Consider the following 26,881-nt stretch of genomic DNA (forward strand, 5'->3'; position numbering starts at 1 on the left):
GCAATAATCTGCCATAAATTGACCAAACTCCAATGTCTAAAGCGAGATCTGTCCACAGTGTACAAAAAGAACCAGGGTAACCAAAGCTACACCAGCACTTCTTAACACCAAACCCTGAGAAGCATTACCTATGATAATTATGGCAAGCAAGCTTTGAGGTGCAAGCGAAGAGTCAGGATGTGAGAATGTGTCGCAGAACGTTGTGTAGATGATGAGCAGGAGAATGCAGCTGCTAATCGTGCCAAATGGCGGACGCCTGCGTTCCAAATACTCCAAGATGCACCTCCGTACCACCTGCACCTCACACAAGAACCGCAAACAAAAACTCCATCAAGAGTCCGCTCACTCAACGGAACCTTGTAGAACCTGAGGTGAGCCTCAGGGTCCTCGTGCCTCGTCAGGCCCAGTGAGAAGTCTGCCAAGTGCCACATCTCCAGTGAATTCGTGCTTGGGAAGGGAGTAGGTCATTAATATTTAAAGCGGCAGCGCTTTCATTAGAACACTCCACTGCCTTTTCCGTTTTCAACTAGCCAGGCCACACAAACAGTAATCATAAAATGTTAAAATCTCACTCAAGTGCCAGCTCAGGTCTTCTGGCATTAAATATTAAGTACAGCCATCAGGGTGCTGCAGGAAAAAAGAAGAAAATCTTGAATAATCAGAAGAGATTGGATGGGGTGGTCAGGGTTGGACTTGAGTGAAAGGAGACAAAGGGGGAGCTGAAGAAAGAAAGGAATACCCCCAAGAAAGTCAGAACACATTTTTGATAAAATATTTATTACCAACAGAAGCGCTTGTTATGTATGGCTCCGGCAGCAAAGAAAGGAATGTAATTAAACCTGACAAAATTCATCTTATCGGATAAATCAGCTAAAGTACAATTAATGTGAATCCAAAAATTTCCAAAATGATGTTTTATACAACAATGGTTGCAACCTCTGCTCCACAAACAGAGAACACAAGGCCTTTGAAAACAGATATGTGTGGAGTGGAGGGAGAGATGGTTGGGGATTGAGGAAGTGGGAGTGAAGCCGACACAAACCCCCTCAAAAACACGGCATCCCTTTGCTAATACTTCCACATGGTCTCTATCTGAGATTGTCCATCAGTTTTCCTTTTGCATTCCTTCCATGTTCAAACTTAAATACTCCCGTACTCGAAGCAAGGCCTTCCATGTTCAAGCTGAAATATTCCCACTTCCTCCAGTACTCTATAAATGAGTCATTCCATGTTCACGCTCAAATACAGATATCAAGGCTCATGAAAGAGCAGAATGACAGTGGGGAAGAGAAGGGGGGGGGGGGAGCAAAGGGTCAACAGACACAAAATGAGCAAAGGAAAAAAGGTTGGACAAGAACTACGTCATAGCGCAAGAGTTGGAATTGTGGGTGAATGGAGGGAATGGGGTTTCAACAGGTGTAGAGATGTAAATATGAGAGACCATGAGGTAACGATAGACAGCAGAATTGAAATCCTGGACAAAGGTCCTTGAGACAAAATACACAAAGATTTCCACAGATGACAAGAGGAGGATGAGGTTTATTATCTTGCCAAAACGAAGTTTTGCAAGATATGTGAGTCAGCTTGTATGTTTTTTTGATTTGTTTTTTTTTTGTTTGTTTGTCTGTAATCACGTATAAAAAATTCTGCAGAGCACAGTTATCATTGGAAATTTTTGTAACTTCGCATATCAGAGGCCTATAGAGGTCCCTTTCAGCGCACAAAATTTTGAAGGTCAAAGGTCAAGGTCACTTTGTCGTAAATCAGGGGAGTCGACGAAACCCTTATTTTTTGTGTAATTTTGATCGGATCGTCTTCAAACTTCATGGGAATATAGCTCATGGTTTAGCGCTCAGCTGATTAATTTTTGGTGATTGGCCTTGACCTTCATGGTTAGCGCCCATGGTCAAACATATTTGACCCCAAGGTCAAATTTTCAAGTTTTAGGAACCATATTGTGCAGTACCTCAAATTGAACACCTCGATGAGTGCTTTCTAGATATGTCAAGCTTGAGACATTATGATGTCATTTGGTGACGTTATGAGGCAAACCCATATTTTTCATGGTTACTCTGTAGAACGATTCTCATCGGAATCTCTCCTAGGCAGATATTCCTCAAGGAGTCGCTCCTGGTGGATAGCAGCTCTGTTCACCTCAGTGTGACCTTAAATAAGTCACAAGTGGTCACCTTTTGGCAAGATACGGGTCACCCTGTGGGTGACATTGGTTTATTAATTTATTTATATGCAGCCTGTGGTTGCTTGGCTCCATCATTTTCTGGGGGCAAGGCTGTACCACTGATGCAATGCCCCCTGTTACCAGTATGCTGGTACTTATTTTGCTGACTTTGGAAGGATGACAGGCTGAACCAACCCCACCTGGTGTTAATTCAATGGTCCAACAAGGGCTTGAACTCAAGACCCAAGGATCATAAGCCAAGCACTTTAACCGGTAAGCCAACACCAGGCTAGGAAGATGAATGACTTGAGGGGAGTGTTACGTGTGGATGTAGTTAAGGTAATAAGGAGAGAGTTTAAGGTGTAGTGATATTGACCGGAACAATTCAGAGTTCAGCAGAGAGGTGAAGGGGCAGGAAGAGATAGACGAGAACAAATAAAACTGCAAGGTTATCAACCTTCCTGGTGTAAGCAAGAATAATTTGTCAACTGTCTTGAGATCCCAATTCCACAGATTTAGAATCTACAGCCTCAAATAAGGCAAGATGTGAAGCAACAGCACTCGTCTAAAGTTGATCGTTTTCTCAAGATCTGTTGAGAGGACACGACCCCAGCCTGCTCCGCATATTGATGCGGATTTATCCTGCGAGCAATCATCTGCAAAGTGGTACAATGGATTTTCCATCCTCAGGTGGTTGATGCATAACAAGACTGGGATTGATTCCAGAATGTGACCTTGATGCACACCAGCCTATAAAGCTGGAACATGGGATATAATTAAGCCTGGTGTTGGCTTAACGATTAAGGTGGCTGGTTTAAGATCTGAGGATCTCGAGTTCGGGCCCTTCATGTCATTGAAATAACACTAAGCCGCATACAAAGCTTTCATCTACAGACTGATGGAGTCCTGCTCTCCCCTCTGGGATGGTGCTCCTGCCTCACACCGAGCTTGATTCCACTCTGTGGAAACCAAGGCTTTTAGGATCATTGGTATCTCCCACCATGAAGCTGAGTCTCAGGGTCTCTCACCGCAGGCAGGTCGGTGGTCTTTCTGTCTTCGACCACCTCCTCTCTGGCCTCGCCGCCCCCCCCCACCCACCTTTGCTCTTTCTGTGATCTGTCCCCCTAATATACAGTATCTGCAGAGTGCTCAAGGTGTGCCAGCAACCCCCTTCTAGTAAAACTTCTGAAATCAAGAATCACTGCTCACCTTCAATCTTTCATTCTTCTTTTTTTCCAACCTCTGGAACAAACTCCAACACTCTCTTCAATCCCACTCCTCCCTCCAGGTCTTCAAAACAGCTGTTCACCACCATCTCATATCTTCCCCCATCCAAAACCATGATCTTTTCTTCCCCCATTAATCCACCCCAAACTCACCTCCTTCAAATTCCCTGTTTTCCTTTCTGAAAGTCCCTGGAGTGTCCATCTTTTTTACCCCATCTCATCCCTCTCCCTTCTACAGATCTCTGAATGTCTCTGCTCCCTCTCCCCTTGTTATACGGACTGTGTGTTGGCTCTTCTACGAGCCTTGACATTGTATACAAAAAAAACACCTTCCGAGGTCGGCAAAATGAGTACCAGCTTTGTAGGATAATGAGCCATTCGAGAATTCTTCGTCGGGGGTGGCGACCTGTCCAGGATTGTACTCCTTAGCCAAATGAAGTTGCCTCAGCAGCCCTATGTGCCTCACGGTGTGAAAGGAATGGTTACTTATGGGATAGAATTGTGATGCCAAATAGAATTAAGTTTATCAGAATAGTCCAGTGATATTGCCCTGACCTTTTGTTTACTATTGAGGGTGTCTACCATTGTTGACACATAGAAATAGCAGAATTCCAAGGTGTAATAACTTGGGTGGAAGAGAAAATGGTTAATCAGAGACTTGGAGGAGAGATGATCCTTGATGTCTCCCAATGTTGGAGTTAGAAAGGGATTACAGGAGAGGGATTTGGGACCTTTGCTTTTTCTGTTAAAGCATTTCAGCCTTATGAGCAATGTCCATCGTCAGTCCATTCCTCAAAAGTGATAAGGAGCACGTTCCAAAGATCGATCTGACTAACTGACCATAAAAGACACCGTCTGATCTTTAACCTCCACCAGATCTTCCAAACTTCGACCACTACTAATCCGCATACCCAGCAAAGGAGTGCAACAACCCCCTTGGTGGTTGACTCTTTTTCACTTTGTTCCCTTGGGAAAGCGGGAACCGGAACGTGAAGTTTGGGCAGGAATTGTTGAAATTTTTTAGCCATGGTACTGGTGATGGCTCACCTACTCTGCGAAGGACACTGTGGGATCTTTAACGTCAACGAACTCATGCCAGGAGACGGGACACCCAGTTTAACATCCATCCGAGGGATGACATACACGTTGATGAATAATCCTGCCTGTGAAACACGAGAATGACAGTTTATCGGTGGGTGGGGATTCAAACCCAGGCTACACAGCTGAGAGGAGTGTGCGTACATCAACGCCATCCTGCCAGCCCCAGATTTCCAAACTACAACCAATATCTGGTGAGAGGAAAAAGAAGGGTTTATTGAGTAATCCGTCCCAGGTACTATATCCAGAGCGTAGCAGTCAGTGGAAAAGATGGCAGATTGCATTCCAGACCATTCTGCCTGATTATGGTCGGACAGGATGGCATATTGGTGGTTCCCTGAAGACTCGCCGAGACGGATACTTTCAAGAGTCGCATATATGAGCTGAGGAAGAGCATGAATGGTTGGAATCTGGATATGACAAAGTCAAGCAGGAATTGTGAGCCATCAGGTGATATATCGATTGGGAATCCTACAGATTGGGGAAGCCTTGGAGTATCTCAAAAGGTCTTGGCTGGAATACAATGGACAGTCATACGAGGAGAGGATAGCAGGGAGTGGGATTTGCTTTGATCGCCTCACAGGCAGAGTAATCACAACTGGGAGAGCGGAAAAACCACACTCAAACACATTCCTACAGAGACTGACAGACATTCGGAGATATTCCTTCTGGAATAGCAGGGACAGGGCATGCTGGGGGCAATCGCACCACCACCACCACGTTCACCATTTCCTAGTTTTCTTTTCATTTACATTGTCGAATACCCACTTTAGATACATACATGAAGGACAGTGACATAATTACAAGAACAATGGGCGATATTGATGTCCTTTTACACAAATTAGACAATAGATGTCAAATCAACAGTAACTGAACCTTGGAACACAGCACTTTGAGCTCTCTGCGAATGACAAGCAACGTCAGTATTTTCCATTCAATCATTTATGAAACATTTTTTTTATTGCACCTTTGTGTTTGCTGACTCATTTTAAATATTCCTCAAAACTTTTGCCTTTAATTGCCATTTAAATGGAAAGAAAATCCCACCTGTCCAAGAAGCAGTGGGAACACCACAGTGAGAAAGAGCTGAGTGAAGATTGAGGAAAAGGGCACATTGGGGGAAGATCCGATCTGGGGATGAGGTGGTGATGGGGGGAAAGAAACATAACAAACGTGTGTCATGTGTAATCAACGAGGCCACTACCCAATTACCTCTAACTTGGCTGCCTCAGACTCTCTAAACATGATCAATTACCACCAAAATATGGTTCATTCACCTTCAGATGACCAACGGGGCAAAGGCATACCCAAAATCACGTTAAAATTTCAATAGCTGTCATCTCGATGGTCATCCGCAGGTTAAAACTCGTCCTGTTTGGATAATGCTTCAAAAATGATCAGAACAATTAGGTCTGCAGGAGTAATCCAGATAGAGAAGTCAAAGTAAGGTGTACAAGGTTCAATCCACGGCTGAATCGACGGGTTCTTGCTGTACGAGGTGCTTCAAGCCGAGCTGTTCTGTTATTTTACCCAAAGGCAGATTTGGTGATGACAAAACAGCCCCACGGCAAGGAATACACTGGGTGGTTTGCCTTCGCCTTTCATGGGGCAGTCAGGACAAGGGGATGTGATTTGTTCTGGGTGCCGGCGAGAACTTGCCGGCTTTTTGCGAAGGACACTAAGACATCTTTAACATCCACCAACTTCTTATTTTGTATGCAGCGCAAGGCTACGAATAGCATCAATTTCTGGGGTCGCGACATGTCGCTGATCAAAGACACTTTGGGATCTTTAACGCCCACCAACTAATGCCGGCAGAAGGGATTCCCAGTTTAACATCCAAACAAGGGACGGCACGGCACACACATTGACGTTTCAAGCTGCATGAGAAACACCAGGATGAAAGTTGATAGTTGGGTCCGGATTTCAACTCAGGCGAGACAGCTCAGATGGGATTGTGCATATGTCTTGGTTCTCCTGCCAACTCTAAGCGGATCCATTGCTCTGCCAATGAAATATGTTTTTAAAAACAAAAACAAGCTAGAATTGCACTGGGTAGAGTGCATTGCTCCACGATGCTGAACAGTTTATGCTTTGTATCCCACTGATGGGCTGTGTCTGGGTCCGGACCTTCACAAAAATCGAATTGGCTGTTCTTGTCACCTATCCAACTCATCCACCAAGTTTGTCAGAATCGGTCCACAACTCTTTGAGATATCATGTTACATTGTTGCGGCTCCGTTGTATTCGAGTGGAAAGATCCGTTCATCCAGGAAGTACATCATGTGAGAGTTTTGGCCTGTGTAATGTCAAATGGTTTCACCACTTTGTGACCAGACTAAGGCAACAACACATATCAACTGACTCTACTGAAAAGGTTAATAATCCACTATCCTGGCAGAATGGACAGCCAAATATAGAGCTGGGATTTTCAAAGGGAATATATCAGCAATAACATTTCAAAATGTTATTTTATCAGGAATATATCAGCAATAACATATCAGCTAAAAGGGCACTCGGTAGAGCACATACCTCCGCCACGCAATGTCTGATCCACGACAACATATCGGGCCCAATACATTTTTGAAAATTCGTGCTATATATATATATATATATCATTTTAGGCCCCATCTCTCAATGGTGAAGAATCACTTTTAAAATTATCAGATCTGGATTTGGATCTTCACCAAATTCTAGTCAATTCGTCCTTGCAACACAACCCAACCTGTCCACCAAATTTCGTCTGAATCCGTCCAAAACTTTTTGAGATATCCTGCTCACTGACAGACAGGGGTGAAAACATAACCTCTGTCCACTTTGGATGGCAATCAAGATCACTTTGCACACCAATGATGATGACTGGTAATTAATGGATAAACTAATGAACATCCCACGTCACATCACCAAAACATTAAATGGTTGTTTGGAAAGAAAATCAACTCTGGGTTGTTTGGGGTGTGAAAGTAATGGTCATTATTTACTAATAATACAGGTTTTACCTCATCATAGGTAAGATCGACAAAATGCCATGAGCCCTCCCCTTTTAAGCAGTTCACGAGCTGAGAGTTCAAAACAACATACTTACAAATAACAGGAGCAGCATCGGCGTCACAGCGATGCCCTAGGGGAAGAAAGATAGGGAGGATTACCCACAATGATCATCAAATCACTTGTGGGTCGTTGAGGCCACTGAGCAAATGGGATGTCGCTTGATAAGGGCTTCAGTATTACAAGCAGCTTGGCACATTGCTGTTAGTTTGATTTCAACCCACGTCAATATGGAAATTCAATCAAAATTGCCGGCCATGTGCGAGATCTCAAAGCACAATCGTCTCCCAGTGTCTCATCTGACTGCATTCAATGGAAACTTTGATGAATGTGCAGCAGACTTCTGCAGGATATATATATATATATATATATATAGATATATACATATACATATATATATACATATACATATATACATATATATATACATATATATATATATATATATATACATATATATACATATATATATATACATATATATATATACATATACATATATATATATATATATATATATATATAAATATACATATATATATATATATATATATATATATATATATATATATATATATATATATATATATATATATATATTGTTGTGGTTGACGAAATTCGCAAACCACCATTCAGGTCCCGTAGGTGAGATATCTCTGTAAGTATATGTGTAGATAGCCCAAACCCGTTGTTTAGAGGGAATAAATGTCATTCATTCGGGCTGCGACCCTTTTAGATAGCCGTTTTTCTTTTACTATCTTTATTTTGGACCAACCGCCATTACTACCACCACAACCACCACCAACCGCATCTCGACAACCACAGCCACCTTCTCCAGAACCGCCTTCACAACATCCACCTTCTCCACAACCACTTTCACACACCAACCACCACCCGCAACGCCGCTTCACAACAACAGCAACGCCAACAGCCATGACCTTTACCGTCACAACTCGCCCTCGCAACCATCGCATCACCGCCATTCCCGCGCCGCTTGTGGGCACCGATACTGGACTCGTACAGGGCGCGCACCGAGCAGCGGGTGCAAAAACACCAGCCTTTCCGAGAAATCGGATCAAGAATGATTCACGCCCACTTCTGTTCCGTCCTATCAGCGAGCGTGGGGCGATTTGGCCCCTCCTCCAGGCGCGTCGGAGTATAATCGCTATATGCAGATTCGCGGATCAAGAATGATTCACGCCCACTTTTCCTCTGTCCAATGGGGAGCGTGGCTCCGCCCCCGAGCCGTTCCTGATCCAAAAATCTGCATATGATTTCTCCTGTCGCACTATAAAGCGCCGAGCGCGGAGCGAATCAGGGCAGTTGGGAAGAGTTGAGAGTGAAGAAGAGTTGAGAGGAGGAGAGAGTAGAGGGTGAAGAAGAGTTGAGGAGAGAAAAGAGTTGGAGAGTTGTGGCGGCGGCGAAATCAGTCGAGAGAGTGTCTGTCGGGGTCCGGAGAGGCTGGAGAAGACAAAAAGCTTTGTGGAGGTCTGCGCTCGTGTCAGAGTCGGGGAGCTGCGGAGAGGGGAGGCAGGGAACGCGGTCGAGGTCGCAGTGGAGTCGCTCGTCGCGGGACCCAAGCCAGCAGACATCCTCTTTCCCCCGAGCATCAACAAGCCCCCGTTTCCCCCCCGCGCTGAGATAGTGTGAGAAGGGGGCCCCGTTCCCACCCCATTCCAGGCAGTGCCAGCGAGGCCCGTGGAGTCGGGGCGCCGCCGCCATTTTGCGGCTCATCACCAGACGGGTAGGCTCGACGCGGTCTCGGCCCCAGGCCCGTCTGCCCCCTTGTCGATGAGGGTGGCCCCTTTTTCTTTTACTTTGGAGTATATGTGTTGTCGGCGCCGTCTGTGAAGTAAAACTGTATAAGTGTTGCCGTGTGCTCGGTAGTCGGTAGTAGATCTGCATTGTGTTTCTTTTGTTGCAGAATTGTCGTGTTACTTTTACATTTGCTTTTGGTGCATAATTGTTGTGATTGTATATGTGTGCTTTCCGTTTGCCGCGGAATAAATGTGCTTTATGTTGAACTGTTTTTCCCGTTTCGCTTCGTCTTTTCTTTTATTGAATCTCCATCTTACTTCACGTAAAGGGTTGGTCGTGGGCTAAATACGCCCAATAATTAATCGAACCGTCGAGGTTGACGATAACCGCTCGGTTATCCCGATAGCACGGAACGGGTCGCTTAAAGTGGCCAGTGTCCGAAGTCGACCTGCGGCGAGGTGCGATCGCCCGGTCTACCCTCCGTGTGGGTACTTAGGTAGGTCGAATTTGGCGAGCAACCCTATCCCACGCGGGGGCCGATTGGCACGATCGTGGTGATGCCGAAAGGCCCACCCGTGACTAGTTCCCGGCGTTAGTCCGAGAGGGTCACGACGGGATTGTCCGTCCGGTGGGCGACGTGCCGCGATTCGAGTTACGTGGCCGCTCGCACGCCGGCGGGCGCGAATCCGCAACACTGGTGTCAGAAGTGGGATACAAACCCATCCCCCTCCTCGCGGCACTGGTATCGGAGAGCGGGAAAACGGGCTCTCCTGTCTCCAGCTAAATTCACGGGAATCGGTCCAGGGGTGAGAGGAGCGACCCCCGATTCCCTCCAAATTACGAGCGATTTAAATTAACGCTTTACGAGAAATAAGATGGCGTCTCAAGGCGAGCGGGAGCCGGGGGTATTAGAAATGGATTTAGAATGTGTAGAATCCATGGTCCAGGATGAAAACCCCGTGCAGGAAATGTTGGTTGTGCAGGAACACGAACTCCCCCAACTGAACCCAGAGCCCGAAATAGGTGCGGCGGCGGCCGCGGTGTATGACACCTCCCCTCCCCCTCTCCACCAAAACCCTTCCCCGATCCCTGCCGAAACGGCTCACCCAAGTGCACCCGACATGGCCCAGCTATGCGCCATGCTGGCGGCAATGACAGCGAGGATGGATACAAACACAAATGAAATGAAAAAGGAAATAAAAGGCATGAACGAAAAGATGGATACAAACACGAACGAAATAAAAGGCATGAACGAAAATATGGAAACAAACGCACTCAAAATGAAGGAAGAAATGAAAGAGCTGCGGGGTGAGACGCAGGACATGGGCCGAAGCCTGCAGGCAGGCATGAAGGCAGTGACCAGGGAGCTTAAAATGGCGACGCCACGTGTGGGAGCGAACGGGCTGGGAGGGAGTGCGACGGCTGTCGGGCCTGCGGTGGAGGCGGGTGACAAAGTAGTTCGGGAGGCGTGTTGGGCGAGGGTCGTGACGGAAAGGGTGACGGTCACCGAGAGGGAAAAACTAATTGGGGTGACGGAGACGTGCACGAGGGAGATAACAAGGGAAGAGACGGAAATAATAGTTGAGACAAGGGAGATAACAAGGGAAGAGGTGACTGAGTTGGCAGAGACACGGGAGATGGGAGCGATAGAGGGAAGACTACACGATGAAGACGGGGATAGAGACGCAGACACACACACACGGAGGTAGTGGAGGACAATGGGGGTGAGCTGGTGGACTGGGTAGAGACCCGGTGCGAGCAGTTGGATGGCCTCCTCCAGGAAAAAGGGGAGGGAGTATGCCCCCTTGAGGCGAGTCACGACCAGGTGGGTTCGGTCGTGCTTTGCGAGGTCGAGGGGAGGAGTGCTGCGAACGGGTGCACGGAGAGCTTGGGGGATATAGAGGCCCCGGAGACCCTTGTGGGGACACGAATCCCCAGTGTGGTTGTCCCGTTGTGTGTGGTGCAAGGTGTGAGTGCGTCCCCGTGTGCGAGTGGTGTGGTGGCGAGTGTGCCGGAGTGCGTGCTCCCCAGCACGCCGTGTGTGGATGAGACGCTGTGGGCGAGTGTCACCACGTGTGCAAGGGTAATGGCATGCGTGAGTGAGCGGCCGAGTGTGAGAGAGACAGCGTGTGCAAGGTCGCTGTATGTGAGGGAGATGTCGGTCGGCATGTGTGAACATGCAACCGCGTCTCCCGGTGTGAGTTTAATGGTGAGGTGTGTTAGCGTCGTAACACGCGGGAGTGCGTGTGTTGAATGGCGACGGAGACTGTGACAGAGGAAAGAAAGCCGAGTAGCGGCTGTGGATGTTTTGCGCACCGCGCCGGGTTCACCCAGCAGCGAGCACGAGGTCCGTGCTGTGCAACGCACGAGGCCCCCACGTGCTCGCTTGCGAGAGTGAAGTCCTGGTCCGGAAACGCACGCGGTGGATTTGCCGATCCCGCGGACGGACAAAGTTTAGGCAGGATTATGGATTTGGACCGGACAGGTTCTCCACGCGATCGTGTGTGTTAAGCTCCAACGGGCAAAGCACATGTGTTCGCGTGGGGAACCCCTTGAGACGAGGATCTTGTGTTTTTTTTTATGCGCACGGTGACGTCATGGCTGCACGTGGGGTTGGAATCCGGCAGGAGGGGTATCCCTGCCGGATGGTACCGTCCAAGGAGGGACGAGGTACATGTGCAGCTGCATGACGTCACGGGCAGGTGCAAAGTGCGCGAGCTGTGAGTTGTCGCGCTGGTGCTGCGCATGTGAAAAAAAAAAAAAGGAAGAGAGCAGGCCTCACTTTCGGGTGCGCAGGATTCCCGGGCGGGGGGTGGAGGACCCCCTTGCCAGGGCACAGGATGGAAACTAGTTAGGGGGAAGGGTTAGCTTAGCTAGACCGGCTCCATGGGGCAGGGGTAAGTCCTCATGGGGCCCGTGGAATGGAATCGGTAGAGGGATTTAGATGAGATTTAGGTTGGGAAATGGATTTATGGGATTATTTTAGGACAGTGACAGACTTGTGAGTGTGTAGAGGGGACGTAGTTTAGCTATGTAGTGTTAAATGGAACGTGCTATATTTTAAGGGACGACGTGAGAGCACGAGTTAGTTCGGGGATATAGTTAGGAGGATGGCAGAGTTCAGTGGTGTGTGTGTGTTGAAGAGTTGGTGAGAGAAGTGGAAGCATGTGCTTGGTGAGTGAGTGAGGCCAGCGGGTCTGTGTGAGTGGAGCGAATGGGGAATGCATGGTGCGATGAGTGATTGGGGGGAGGAGTGACTCCCGCCCAAGGGACCCCGGGGTCAGTGTAAAGTGAGTTAGCTGGGTTAGTCAAATTGAAAAATGGAAGTCGTTTTGCTGTTGGTGGGAGTGTAGGCTCGAAACCCGTTTGGAGGGGTGCAGGAGCCCTGTTGACGGGCTGGGAGCATGGCTGCGAAAGGTGAGTATCGCTGAGTGGGTACCCCGGGCACCAGGCTAGTCGGCCGCGGTAGGCCAAGGGCCCATGGGGGGCCGGGATAGCGTAGTGGGCACGGGTGCGTCTGCTGGGTGCGGGGGCCCGGGGCGCCATTAGCCGCGTGGGCAGTGTTGTGGGCACGGGTGACCCTTGGAAAGGGGCCCGGGAAGCCAGCCTGCCACGTGTGCGTTTTAGGTGAGGTGCCATGGGGGGCACTCCCCGGTGTTTAGGGAGCTGGTAGGCTCGGAGGCAGTGTAGTGCCCGGGGGTGCCATAGCGGGAGATTCGGCAGAGGGTCGTGCCTGCCAAAGGGAGCCACGCGTCCCAGCCATGAGACCGTGTGAGGGCACGGGAAGAAAATTGGGGGGTGAGGCCCGAAATTGTAAGGACACTAACACAGGCGACGGGAATCTGGGTTTATAGAACCAATAGTTTAAGCGAGAGGCGCTTGTTGAAAGCCCCGGGGTAGTTTAACAGTTAAATGGATAGGGTAGAATAGGAAGTGTACCCCTCCGCACCATCCATCCCCTCGCTCTCGTTGTGGGCCGCTGGACCCACTTTGTGTTATAGATCGCTGAAGTCTGGGGAGGCCATTCTGAGGCTTCGTTGGGCCTCGACACAGGACGCTAGCTCTCCCTTATTCCCCTCCGGGAAGGGAACGTAGGGGTTGGGAGTAGTCTAGGTGACAGGATAGGTTAGCCAAACAAGGACTGTACAGGGGGTTAGGGGACGATTTATAGTGGGGAAGTAAAAATAAAAAAATAAGTTGGGGCTAAATTGGGGTTTGACAAATTAAGGGAGTGGGTATAGACAGTGACAGGCAAAGGCGATAGGTTGGGAGGGAGACCGTAGGGTAGGTCCGAGCCCGCCTTCCGAGTGGCCAGCACCACCGCACTCCCTCCACCAACCTCCACTGAACGGCAAAGGCTGGCCAGCTTCATCTGCTGGCTGCGTTGCTGCAAGGCAAAGGCCGGCCCACTTCATCGGCAGCTGTTGTTTTGCTGCAAGGCCTGTGCCGGCTGGATCGTCTGCCGCTGCTGTGCTGCAAGGCCTGTGCCGGTCGGATTGTCTGCAGCTGTTTTCTGCAAGGCCTGTGCTGGCCAGTTCATCTGCCGGCTGTGTTTGCCTGCAGCGGCCTTGTTCTGCAGGCGGTGTTTGCCTGATCACCTTTGCCATGCCATGCCCACTGCCCCTGTTCACCAGCCCCGTTCAATTTTTGCTTTGCCATGTGCGCCAGGATCAGAAAGCAACAGTTTGCAAGCTGCGAGAACTGCCCTGTTGGCAGCTACAACACGGGCCAGCAGTGGCAGCCCGTGCACCGTGTTTGCGTCCATCCATTCATCCATCCATTCGTTGTGTTCATTGCGTGTGCCACTTGAGCTGGCACGGAGACTGCGTTTGTGCAGCCCATGCACCGTTGTGGTTCACTGCGTTCAGTTCAAAAGGGAAGGCCTTGGACTGCGTGTGAGCAGCCGGCCACTTTCCCTGTCACCTGCATTGTTTGAGCCAGAGACTGCATGCGAGCAGCCTGGCTCCCTGCTAACTGCTTTCTTTTTGCAGAGTTCATTGATCCTGGGCCATGGTTTAGTGTAAAATTTGTAAGTTAAGGTTAAGATGTACTGCACATATGAGTGCGCCCCCGGCATGTCTGTCTTAGCGCCGGCAATTTTATTTAAGTCGTCCGTGTGAGTGGGTTTGTTTAGGTAGTTACTCAGCCCTCAGATTATTTATTTTGGGGACACGAATACCATGAATGTCGCACTCAGGGATCCGTAGGTAAAATGTACTAGGGGAGAACTACACATGATGGCACACAAAAATTTGACGACTTGGGACGAGTCTGTAAAAAGGGGAGGGGGTAGTGTTGTGGTTGACGAAATTCGCAAACCACCATTCAGGTCCCGTAGGTGAGATATCTCTGTAAGTATATGTGTAGTTAGCCCAAACCCGTTGTTTAGGGGGAATAAATGTCATTCATTCGGGCTGCGACCCTTTTAGATAGCCGTTTTTCTTTTACTATCTTTATTTTGGACCAACCGCCATTACTACCACCACAACCACCACCAACCGCATCTCGACAACCACAGCCACCTTCACAACATCCACCTTCTCCACAACCGCTTTCACACACCAACCACCACCCGCAACGCCGCTTCACAACAACAACGCCAACAGCCATGACCTTTACCGTCACAACTCGCCCTCGCAACCATCGCATCACCGCCATTCCCGCGCCGCTTGTGGGCACCGATACTGGACTCGTACAGGGCGCGCACCGAGCAGCGGGTGCAAAAACACCAGCCTTTCCGAGAAATCGGATCAATAATGATTCACGCCCACTTCTGTTCCGTCCTATCAGCGAGCGTGGGGCGATTTGGCCCATCCTCCAGGCACGTCGGAGTATAATCGCTATATGCAGATTCGCGGATCAAGAATGATTCACGCCCACTTTTCCTCTGTCCAATGGGGAGCGTGGCTCCGCCCCCGAGCCGTTCCTCATCCAAAAATCTGCATATGATTTCTCCTGTCGCACTATAAAGCGCCGAGCGCGGAGCGAATCAGGGCAGTTGGGAAGAGTTGAGAGTGAAGAAGAGTTGAGAGGAGGAGAGAGTAGAGGGTGAAGAAGAGTTGAGGAGAGAAAAGAGTTGGAGAGTTGTGGCGGCGGCGAAATCAGTCGAGAGAGTGTCTGTCGGGGTCCGGAGAGGCTGGAGAAGACAAAAAGCTTTGTGGAGGTCTGCGCTCGTGTCAGAGTCGGGGAGCTGCGGAGAGGGGAGGCAGGGAACACGGTCGAGGTCGCAGTGGAGTCGCTCGTCGCGGGACCCAAGCCAGCAGACATCCTCTTTCCCCCGAGCATCAACAACCCTCCCCTGTTTCCCCCCCGCGCTGAGATAGTGTGAGAAGGGGGCCCCGTTCCCACCCCATTCCAGGCAGTGCCAGCGAGGCCCGTGGAGTCGGGGCGCCGCCGCCATTTTGCGGCTCATCACCAGACGGGTAGGCTCGACGCGGTCTCTGCCCCAGGCCCGTCTGCCCCCCTTGTCGATGAGGGTGGCCCCTTTTTCTTTTACTTTGGAGTATATGTGTTGTCGGCGCCGTCTGTGAAGTAAAACTGTATAAGTGTTGCCGTGTGCTCGGTAGTCGGTCATAGATCTGCATTGTGTTTCTTTTGTTGCATTTGCTTTTTGTGCAGAATTGTCGTGTTACTTTTACATTTGCTTTTGGTGCATAATTGTTGTGATTGTATATGTGTGCTTTCCGTTTGCCGCGGAATAAATGTGCTTTATGTTGAACTGTTTTTCCCGTTTCGCTTCGTCTTTTCTTTTATTGAATCTCCATCTTACTTCACGTAAAGGGTTGGTCGTGGGCTAAATACGCCCAATAATTAATCGAACCGTCGAGGTTGACGATAACACCGCTCGGTTATCCCGATAGTACGGAACGGGTCGCTTAAAGTGGCCAGTGTCCGAAGTCGACCTGCGGCGAGGTGCGATCGCCCGGTCTACCCTCCGTGTGGGTACTTAGGTAGGTCGAATTTGGCGAGCAACCCTATCCCACGCGGGGGGCCGATTGGCACGATCGTGGTGAGGCCGAAAGGCCCACCCGTGACTAGTTCCCGGCGTTAGTCCGAGAGGGTCACGACGGGATTGTCCGTCCGGTGGGCGACGTGCCGCGATTCGAGTTACGTGGCCGCTCGCACGCCGGCGGGCGCGAATCCATAACAATATATATAAAAAAAATTTTTACATACTCATTCAAACTTCCAAAGTGGTCAATATCGTGGAATGATCTTGACAATTATAAAGGGTTTTCATTTCCAAAAGACACAAAGACAGTCCCTCCAGGAAACATTGGGGTTGTTTCATTTGGTTAGTCTGTCTCCACTCCAACAAGGTGGTTCGACATTGTTGATTCTTTCTCTCAAAAGATTACAATCACAAACCATCGTTTCATTTTTGAGCCAATCCTCTCCATGGTGGTACCTTTTCCATGACACATAGACCTCAAATTTGGCATCAAAGTATCCTGGTTCAACACACCCAGATCCCAAATTTGGCATGGTGGTACCTTGGTCCAGTAAATCAAGACCCTAAATTTGGGATTGTGGTACCTTTGTGCCTTATACCCAGACCCCATATTTATTTTTCCCATTTCAGAACACCCTCAAAAAAAATGGAGGGGTAAAACAATCCACTCGAATCACGCATTTAGCCATTCCCTCATGTTTGAGTCGATACAGAGGGGATTGGGACAAAAGCCATCTCAAAAACAGGTCCAGTAGGGATGTGGAAAAACATTTGAGAAAATAATTGTTTTGGGATTACTGGGGGAAAGGGGTGTGGGGTGGGGGGGGGGGTTGGGGACAATATTCCATTCGTTTGTGAATATCTGGATTCCAGTTTGAATGTAATTCTGTCTTTGTGGACTCGTGTAAAAGCACCAATCATTCTCGTAGTTTACCACCCCGGTGGCATGTCGAAAATACTGTGGTACAAACACATCAGGAAGTATCTCGGACATGTTCCATTCAGCATCATCTCAATCCTCCCACACTCCCTTTCCTTTCTCTCACAACCTTCAACTTCACATTGTCTATCCCTCCTCAAAACCAAAACGTTTTTAAATACCTCGTCCTCTCCCTCCTCAAAACCAAAACGTTTTTAAATACCCCGTCCTCTCCCTCCTCAAAACCAAAACGTTTTTAAATACCTCGTCCTCTTCCTCCTCAAAACCAACACGTTTTTAAATACCCCGTCCTCTCCCTCCTCAAAACCAAAACGTTTTTAAATACCTCGTCCTCTCCCTCCTCAAAACCAAAACGTTTTTAAATACCCCGTCCTCTCCCTCCTCAAAACCAAAACGTTTTTAAATACCTCGTCCTCCCCCTCCTCAAAACCAAAACGTTTTTAAATACCTCGTCCTCTCCCTCCTCAAAACCAAAACGTTTTTAAATACCTCGTCCTCTTCCTCCTCAAAACCATCACGTTTTTAAATACCTCGTCCTCCCCCTCCTCAAAACCAAAACGTTTTTAAATACCCCGTCCTCCCCCTCCTCAAAACCAAAACGTTTTTAAATACCCCGTCCTCTCCCTCCTCAAAACCAAAACGTTTTTAAATACCTCGTCCTCTCCCTCCTCAAAACCAAAACGTTTTTAAATACCTCGTCCTCTCCCTCCTCAAAACCAAAACGTTTTTAAATACCTCGTCCTCTCCCTCCTCAAAACCAAAACGTTTTTAAATACCTCGTCCTCCCACTCCTCAAACCAACACGTTTTTAAATACCCCGTCCTCCCACTCCTCAAACCAACACGTTTTTAAATACCCCGTCCTCTCCCTCCTCAAACCAAAACGTTTTTAAATACCTCGTCCTCCCACTCCTCAAACCAAAACGTTTTTAAATACCCCGTCCTCCCCCTCCTCAAACCAAAACGTTTTTAAATACCCCGTCCTCCCCCTCCTCAAAACGTTTTTAAATACCCCGTCCTCCCCTCCTCAAAACCAAAACGATTTTAAATACCCCGTCCTCCCCCTCCTCAAAACGTTTTTAAATACCCTGTCCTCCCCCTCCTCAAAACCAAAACGATTTTAAATACCCCGTCCTCCCCTCCTAAAAACGTTTTTAAATACCCCGTCCTCCCCTCCTCAAAACGTTTTTAAATACCCCGTCCTCCCCCTCCTCAAAACGTTTTTAAATACCCCGTCCTCCCCCCCTCCTCAAAACGTTTTTAAATACCCCGTCCTCCCCTCCTCAAAACGTTTTTAAATACTCCGTCCTCCCCCTCCTCAAAACGTTTTTAAATACTCCGTCCTCCCCCTCCTCAAAACGTTTTTAAATACCCCGTCCTCCCCCTCCTCAAAACGTTTTTAAATACCCCGTCCTCCCCCTCCTCAAAACGTTTTTAAATACCCCGTCCTCCCCCTCCTCAAAACGTTTTTAAATACCCCGTCCTCTCCCTCCTCAAAACCAAAACGTTTTTAAATACCTCGTCCTCTCCCTCCTCAAAATCAAAACGTGTTTAAATGCCTCGTCCTCTCCCTCCTCAAAACCAAAACGTTTTCAAATACCTCGTCCTCTCCCTCCTCAAAACCAAAACGTTTTTAAATACCTCGTCCTCTCCCTCCTCAAAATCAAAACGTTTTTAAATACCTCATCCTCTCCCTCCTCAAAACGTGTTTAAATACCTCGTCGTCTCCCTCCTCAAAACCAAAACGTTTTTAAATACCCTGCCACCTTCCACCATTTCCTTTATATTCAAACATTTCTCCATTACTCTCCCCATCCCCCAAAAGTGTACATAATATGTGGATGCATAGAATGAATAGTCCATCGATCTCAAAACACATTAAATTGTAGCATCAGCGCTGAAACCCCAAACAGTAAATCCTTCTGTAAGGATTCCCAAGTTCCTCCATTAATAACAATATTAAAATGAGCCACAGATCCTCCCGTCAAACACCAAGGCTTCATAATGAGGAGATACCAAAGCGCACAGGCAAAGACCTCATGGTGCTTTCCTGCCAAGTAAACAAAGTTTGTAGGCAAAGCCCATTAATCTAAGGGAGGATAACATTGTTATATGTCGCCGCAAACTGAGCAATTGAGTTAATGTCGAGGACACTTCATTGGAACGGACGACAAGTCGAGCGGAGACAAACAAACTCAGAAGCGACCATTACTCTTATTGGAGATAACACGAGCTGGAACGATTGGCGGAACGCTTCGCATTGCACCTATGTGCTTGGGGATGTCGTTTACATCTTTGGGAGGGTGGGGGAAATGTGGAGTCGTTTACATCTGGGGATGGGGCTGTGGGAAGGGTGCAGTAGTTTACATCTCACAGGAGGGAGGGGGGAGTAAGGGTGGAGTCGTTTACATCTTGGAGAGCAAGTTGTTTGCATGGGGTGCAGGGGCATCATTTACATCTTGGGGAAGGGAGTCGTTTACATCTTGTGGGTAGGGGTGGATTACATATTGGGAACAGGGGGAGTCGTTTATAGATGGGGAGAAGGGAGAGAGGAGGAGTGGTGAATGGCTCGAGGGCGGATGGGAGTCGTTTCTCGCTGGGGATGTGGTGGAAGACTTCTCTGTGCCTGCAGATTCCACAGGGATGGAGAACAATAAGCTCATCACCCTTCATCCAACTGATTGAATTTGCAAAAAGCATTCCTGAGTACGATTTGAAAAATATACTTTGTGTTGTAATTGTTACGTTTATGTCACAATTCAATGGCAGTAAAAACATTAATAGCTCCCAAACCATGAGCATAACAGAGCAAAGACTTGGCAGCAGATTCCATTCATTCGAGGTCACCAATGTTGGAACACATTCACAACCGAAGATGCACAATCGTTTATAAACCGTTTCACCACCAAAGGTCCACAATAGTTTGACAACCACATTCATTACCAAGTGTCCAGAATAGTTTCATAACTTCCATTATCTATAAATAATTAATCAAAGTAAACGTTAAAAACCAACAAACACAACTAAGTAATAACGAAACGAATATCACAAAAGGCGGTTTGTAATTGCGATGCTTTAGAGAAAGTAGTTTGTGTTTGTGGTGTTTCAAAAAGACAGATTGTAATTGTGATGTTTTCGAATGTGGTTTGTAATTGTGATGTTTGAGAAGGTGGTTTGTAATTGTGTTTTCAAAGGCGGTTTGTAATTGTGTTGTTTCAGAAGGCGGTTTGTAATTGTGTTGTTTCAGAAGGCGGTTTGTAATTGTGTTGTTTCAGAAGGCGGTTTGTAATTGTGTTGTTTCAGAAGGCGGTTTGTAATTGTGTTGTTTCAGAAGGCGGTTTGTAATTGTGTTGTTTCAGAAGGCGGTTTGCAATTGTGTTGTTTCAGAAGGCGGTTTGTAATTGTGTTGTTTCAGAAGGCGGTTTGTAATTGTGTTGTTTCAGAAGGCGGTTTGTAATTGTGTTGTTTCAGAAGGCGGTTTGTAATTGTGTTGTTTCAGAAGGCGGTTTGTAATTGTGTTGTTTCAGAAGGCGGTTTGTAATTGTGTTGTTTCAGAAGGCGGTTTGTTATTGTGATGTTTTAAAAAGGCAGATTGTAATTTATGTTTTCGAAGGTGGTTTGTTATTGTGATGTTTTCGAGAAAGTTGTTTGTGTTTATGGTGTTTTAAAAAGGCAGATTGTAATTGATGTTTTCGAAGGTGGTTTGTAATTGTGTTATTTCAGAAGGCAGTTTGTAATTGTGATGTTTTGGAAGGCGGTTTGTAAGTGATGTTTTAGAAAGTGGTTTGTAATTGTGTTGTTTCAGAAGGCAGTTTGTATTTGTGATGTTTTGGAAGGCGGTTTGTAATTGTGTTGTTTCAGAAGGCAGTTTTTAATTGTGATATTTTTGAAGGTGGTTTGTATTTGTGATGTTTTTGAAGGCGGTTTGCAATTGTGATGTTTTAGAAAGCGGTTTGTAATTGTGTTGTTTCAGAAGGCGGTTTGCATTTCTGATGTTTTGGAAGGCGGTTTGCAATTGTGATGTTTTAGAAGGCGGTTTGCAATTGTGTTGTTTCAGAAGGCGGTTTGTTGCGATGTTTTGAAGGCAGTTTTTAATTGTGATGTTTTTGAAGGCAGTTTGCAATTGTGATGTTTTCGAATGTGGTTTGTAATTGTGTTGTTTCGGAAGGAGGTTTGTATTTCTGATGTTTTGGAAGGCGGTTTGCAATTGTGATGTTTCAGAAGGTGGTTTGTTGCGATGTTTTGAAGGCAGTTTTTAATTGTGATGTTTTTGAAGGCGGTTTATATTTGTGATGTTTTGGAAGGCGGTTTGTAATTGTGTGTTTTAGAAAGCGGTTTGTAATTGTGATGTTTTAGACGGCGGTTTGTATTTCTGATGTTTTTGATTGCGGTTTTGTTATTGTGATGTTTTTGAAGGCAGTTTGTTTTTGAGATGTTTTTGAAAGCGGTTTGTAATTGTGTTGTTTCAGAAGACGGTTTGTAATTGTGTTGTTTCAGAAGACGGTTTGTATTTGTGGTGTTTTAGAAGGTGGTTTGTAATTGTGTCGTTTCAGAAGACGGTTTGTTATTGTGATGTTTTAGAAGGTGGTTTGTAATTGTGTTGTTTTTGAAGGTGGTTTGTTGCGATATTTTCGAAGGCGGTTTGTAATTGTGATGTTTGAGAAGGCGGTTTGTTGTTGTGTTGTTTCAGAAGACGGTTTGTAATTGTGTTGTTTCAGAAGACGGTTTGTAATTGTGTTGTTTCAGAAGACGGTTTGTAATTGTGTTGTTTCAGAAGACGGTTTGTAATTGTGTTGTTTCAGAAGACGGTTTGTAATTGTGTTGTTTCAGAAGGTGGTTTGTAATTGTGATGTTTGAGAAGGCGGTTTGTTGTTGTGTTGTTTCAGAAGACGGTTTGTTATTGTGATGTTTCAGAAGACGGTTTGTTATTGTGATGTTTCAGAAGACGGTTTGTTATTGTGATGTTTTAGAAGACGGTTTGTTTTTGAGCTGTTTTAGAAGGTGGTTTGTTATTGTGATGTTTTAGACTGTGGTTTGTAATTGTGTTGTTTTTTAAGGTGGTTTGTTGCAATATTTTCGAAGGCGGTTTGTTGTGGTATTTCTACATACATGTGATTTGTAATTGTGGTATTGCTAAAGACAGTTTGTAATTGTGGTATTTATAGGTGCATGTGCTTTGCAATTGTGGAATTTCTAAAGGTGGTTTGTAATTGTGGTATTTCTACATACATGTGGTTTGTAATTGTGGTATTTCTAAAGACGGTTTGTAATTGTGGTATTTCTAAAGACGGTTTGTAATTGTAGTATTTCTAAAGACGGTTTGTAATTCTGGTATTTCTACGTACATGTGGTTTGTAATCACGGTATTTCTAAAGACTTTGTAATTATGGTATTTTTAAAGATGGTTTGTAATTGTGGGATTCTAAAGACAATTTGTAATTGTGGGATCTCTACGTACATGTGGTTTGTAATCACGGTATTTCTAAAGACGGTTTGTAATTGTGGGATTTCTACGAACATGTGGTTTGTAATCACGGTATTTCTATAGATGGTTTGTAATTGTATTTCTAAAAAATGGTTTGTAATTGTGGGATTTCTAAAGACGGTTTGTCATTGTATTATTTCTAAAGACAGTTTGTAATTGTATTATTTCGAAAGAATGTTTGTAATTGTGGTATTTCTAAAGACGGTTTATAATTGTGGTATTTCTTAATACGGTTTGTAATTGTGGTATTTCTCAAGACAGTTTGTAATTGTGTTTTTTCTAAGGACGGTTTGTTATTGTGGTATTTGTAAATGTGGTTTGTAATTGTGATATTTCTTTACACTTCTCATTTACAAAAGAAAAGTTTTATCTGATTCGTTCTTTAGTTTTTTTTATAATATATATATATATATATATATATATATATATATATATATATATATATATATATATATATATATATATATATATATATATATATATATATATATATATATATATATATATATATATATATATATATATATATATAGAGAGAGAGAGAGAGAGAGAGAGAGAGAGAGAGAGAGAGAGAGAGAGAGAGAGAGAGAGAGAGAGAGAGAGAGAGAGAGAGAGAGAGAGAGAGAGAGAGAGAGAGAGAGAGAGAGAGAGAGAGAGAGAGAGAGAGAGAGAGAGAGAGAGAGAGAGAGAGAGAGAGAGAGAGAGAGAGAGAGAGAGAGAGAGAGAGAGAGAGAGAGAGAGAGAGAGAGAGAGAGAGAGAGAGAGAGAGAGAGAGAGAGAGAGAGAGAGAGAGAGAGAGAGAGAGAGATTCATCTTCAGGTCAAAGGCCATTCAATCCCAATCCTCAGTGGATTGTCATCTTCAGTATTATTGCACTTTAGACAGGTAACCCACCATCACCCCTGCTGCACAATTTTCCCCAGGCACAAACCTCAGGAGTTACCATCAAGCATCTTGTCTCTATGACCCTCCATCCTACAACCAAGACGAAGTTAAACTTGTGCATTTACCAAACAAGCCTTCCATCACAGCGATCATCAATGCATTGTTCAGAAGTGTAATGGAGCACTTATCGTTATTGGACACTCTTCAGCGCACTCACTCTTTCCTCATTAGCACTATAAAAGCTCCTTAATTGCATTCCAAAAACTCGAGCAAGACTCCTTGGGATGCTTATAATGTGATTAGTAAACCTGAGAGCAATTAGACATTCACTCAGGCCAGGAAAGCTTGCATTGAGGGGTACATTCTTGTCGTTCTACAATATTAACAATGATATTGTTGTTATCATTGATATTTGTTATTTGAGAGAGGGAGTGATTGAGAGAGAGGTAGGGATAGCGAGATGGAGACCAGGGTAGAGAGACGAAGATATTTGAAATATTATGATCGACTCACTCACCAAAAAACTCCCGAATGCAGAGTTGAATATGGCAGCTGCCTGCACACAGCACATACAGAAAAACCTTAGAACACCTGAAACAACAGGTGCATGCACATGGACATGGACATTTGCCCATGCACTTTGGGTCCCATGAGTTCTCAGTTAAGTCACTGTGGCCGCAGGAGTGCCACAAGTTCCATAGTTCCTCCCATCTCGAGTGATGATGTGCTTGTGGATTTGGAATTCTAACCCAAACAGAAAGGCCTCGTCTTGGACAAGCATCACCTTCTGTGTTCAAGCTCAGATCTCAACCGTCACCATGCACAGACCAAGGAGGGTCTACTTGAGAACACATAAGCTCCAATAGCTCTCGGGCCTAGGCCCACGATCAATAGAACCATGATACAGTCATGAAACACACAATGCTTTCAAGTGAAATTTATACAAGATATTTAAGATTTTCTTTTTCTTTTTCCTCACAAGCACCGATAAGACAAGCTATTGCCACAGCAGTAGGTAATTCTGAGGAATCAGTGAGCATTAGAGGCAAGCAGGCTTGACATCGACACCCTAACACGATTACGCTAGGCCTCCACACAGCACCGCTCACACTGCAGGTGCAGTTCTGGGATCCCTTCGTGCTCTGTCTGCAACGACACTGATGGATGGAGCCAAGACACTGCCTGCCAAGTGATGGATTGGCTTTCTGTGGCCAAATAATTTCCACAGCTTGGCCAAGGCACCCCTTGCTCAAAAATTTGGTTACACTCTTCAATGTCTGCATGTATTTGGTGTCACCCCTGCCCCCCCCCCACAATAGTCCCCCTCCCTTTCTTTCCTCCTGCCCCACTTCACTCTTCTCTCTATTGCCTTGCCTGTGTTTACTTGCATTTTTTTTTCTTGCTCTATCTCTACCACTTCCTCTTCTTGTCAGTAAAAGCATTTGTGTTCGACTTGCCTCTTCATTATGGTACTTTCCCAGCTCTGATGTTGCCTTTTTCTAGCTTATACATACATCATGCACAAGACAAAGGGAGTAGGAAAATCAACCCAGCATACAGGATTTTAACCTCAAATCCCAGTACATCATGCACCTAGAATTCACATGGGAGTGCCCAACAGGCCATGGATTGCATTCATTAATTCTATTGACTGGATGTTGAGACACTGATGTTGTTTAAAGCGGTTAGTTTTTGTTGATTATGACATTAAGCACAAAATTATTGTTGATGAAAACTTATTTTAAATTTGCTTGACCAGTCCACAATGTGGTGCACCAGAGTGCAGAGACACGTACCATTTTGTCAACATAATATGGACATATACTGTAGGTGACATTTGTTTGTTTCCTCCACTGAACTTGTATCCACACATCTCATGAACACAGATTTAATTTTTTTTCCATTTCCAATTCCATACTTTCACTTCCTGTTTTTGCCTCCTTAAAATTTAATGTATTATCTCTAACACTCAGCAAAACAAAGGCCTCAGCAATGAGGATGAGTTCATCCTCCTACACAACACCGATATGAAGAATAGAGCTCGTTCCCAATAAATACGGCGTGATTTATGCAGGAAAACAAAAATAACAATACTTCCCTGGACCAGCCCAACATACCTCGTTTCCTCCAACTGATTTTGTGAGGATGACAGCAGAGGAAACGGGTGGAGGCATGCATGCTACAATCTGCAGTCTGGTGAAAATGGAGAGGGTGGGGTGGGGATGGAGGTTAGAGGGCATCATAAAAAACTTAAATATAACATACCAAAGGTTGTTTCTATCTTGTTTTTCAGTCAATTATTAGTAAAGTTACAATAATGAGCTTCCTTACAACCTCTGGTTATTTACCCATGCTGCTCTATCCTTTTTAAATGCTGAACATCAAGCAAGGAAGCAGCACATACCCTTTCTAAAGTCTTTGGTGTGGCTCAGATGGGGTTCGAACCCCTGAATTCACACTCAGAGTGGACGCTCTAACCATTACACCATTGAGTCTGGTGGATGAGAGGCTTCATGCTTGAATATGTTACTCCCAACCCTCCACCCACCTTCCCATCTCCATTATCCCACAGATCTCTTAGATTTTCCTCATAGGAATACGATACCCCCCGGGTCACTCACCCTTGTAACAACCATGCGTCGAGAGGCAGAAAGTAAAGGAGCTGAATAAAAAGCCAGATGGAAGCAGGGAAGAAGCAGAGCGTGAACGTCTGAACAAAAAGGTGTAACCGTACATGTAGCAACGCATTTGCAAGTTCCTGGTGAGGAAAAATACCCACACAGTGGGAAGGGAAGGAGGAAGAGGAAGAATGGATTTTTTTATTTATTCTTGTATGCCTGAACATGACAAAGCATGAGAAAACTTAAAATCATTGCAGACTTCAGTTGCTTATACAAGGTCATTAGGTCATGCAGAAAAGAGAAAAGTAAACATATTCCACAAACATTATATCTGGAGCACTCAGATCTAACAATTGATTTCATGTTCATCAGTGCATGGTGTAGTTGGAACCCTCGATTAAATCCAGGCTCAGGACTAATCACAGCAGCATGGTGTCATCACTACACATTTACAGCAAAATGGCAGCATCATATCCGAAATAAATACTGCTGCAATTCACCGTCTTAACCACATCCCTCTCCCCCATCCACAGTTACATTGACTTTATAGACATTCCCTTAATTGAGGCAGGAGTGGGAATGGATAGAGATCCATACCATAGGCAAGTCAAACTCTCTCTCTAATGATGTCCTGCCCGAAGGCAAGTTTGCTGTTGCCAAAGCAACCCCACGACCAGGATTGTACTGGGT

General features: G+C 45.9%; 1 protein-coding gene across 1 annotated transcript in view; it reads right to left on the reverse strand.

Annotated features, from left to right (window-relative positions):
• The window catches only part of SLC10A7 (solute carrier family 10 member 7), a 65,784-nt gene that overhangs the window by 12,980 nt on the left and 25,923 nt on the right, over positions 1-26,881 (reverse strand). Inside the window, exons 3-8 of the mRNA XM_085852425.1 lie at positions 26,192-26,328; positions 25,688-25,763; positions 24,088-24,126; positions 7,589-7,624; positions 5,551-5,634; positions 129-294 (exon numbers count right to left, since the gene is read on the reverse strand). Coding sequence (XP_085708551.1) covers positions 129-294; positions 5,551-5,634; positions 7,589-7,624; positions 24,088-24,126; positions 25,688-25,763; positions 26,192-26,328 — 538 coding nt within the window. The remainder of the gene's footprint in view (positions 1-128; positions 295-5,550; positions 5,635-7,588; positions 7,625-24,087; positions 24,127-25,687; positions 25,764-26,191; positions 26,329-26,881) is intronic.

Source organism: Eptatretus burgeri, chromosome 13, assembly GCF_056783735.1.
Source record: "Eptatretus burgeri isolate ZD-2024b chromosome 13, Ebu_testis_v1, whole genome shotgun sequence".
NCBI classification, from domain to species: domain Eukaryota; kingdom Metazoa; phylum Chordata; class Myxini; order Myxiniformes; family Myxinidae; genus Eptatretus; species Eptatretus burgeri.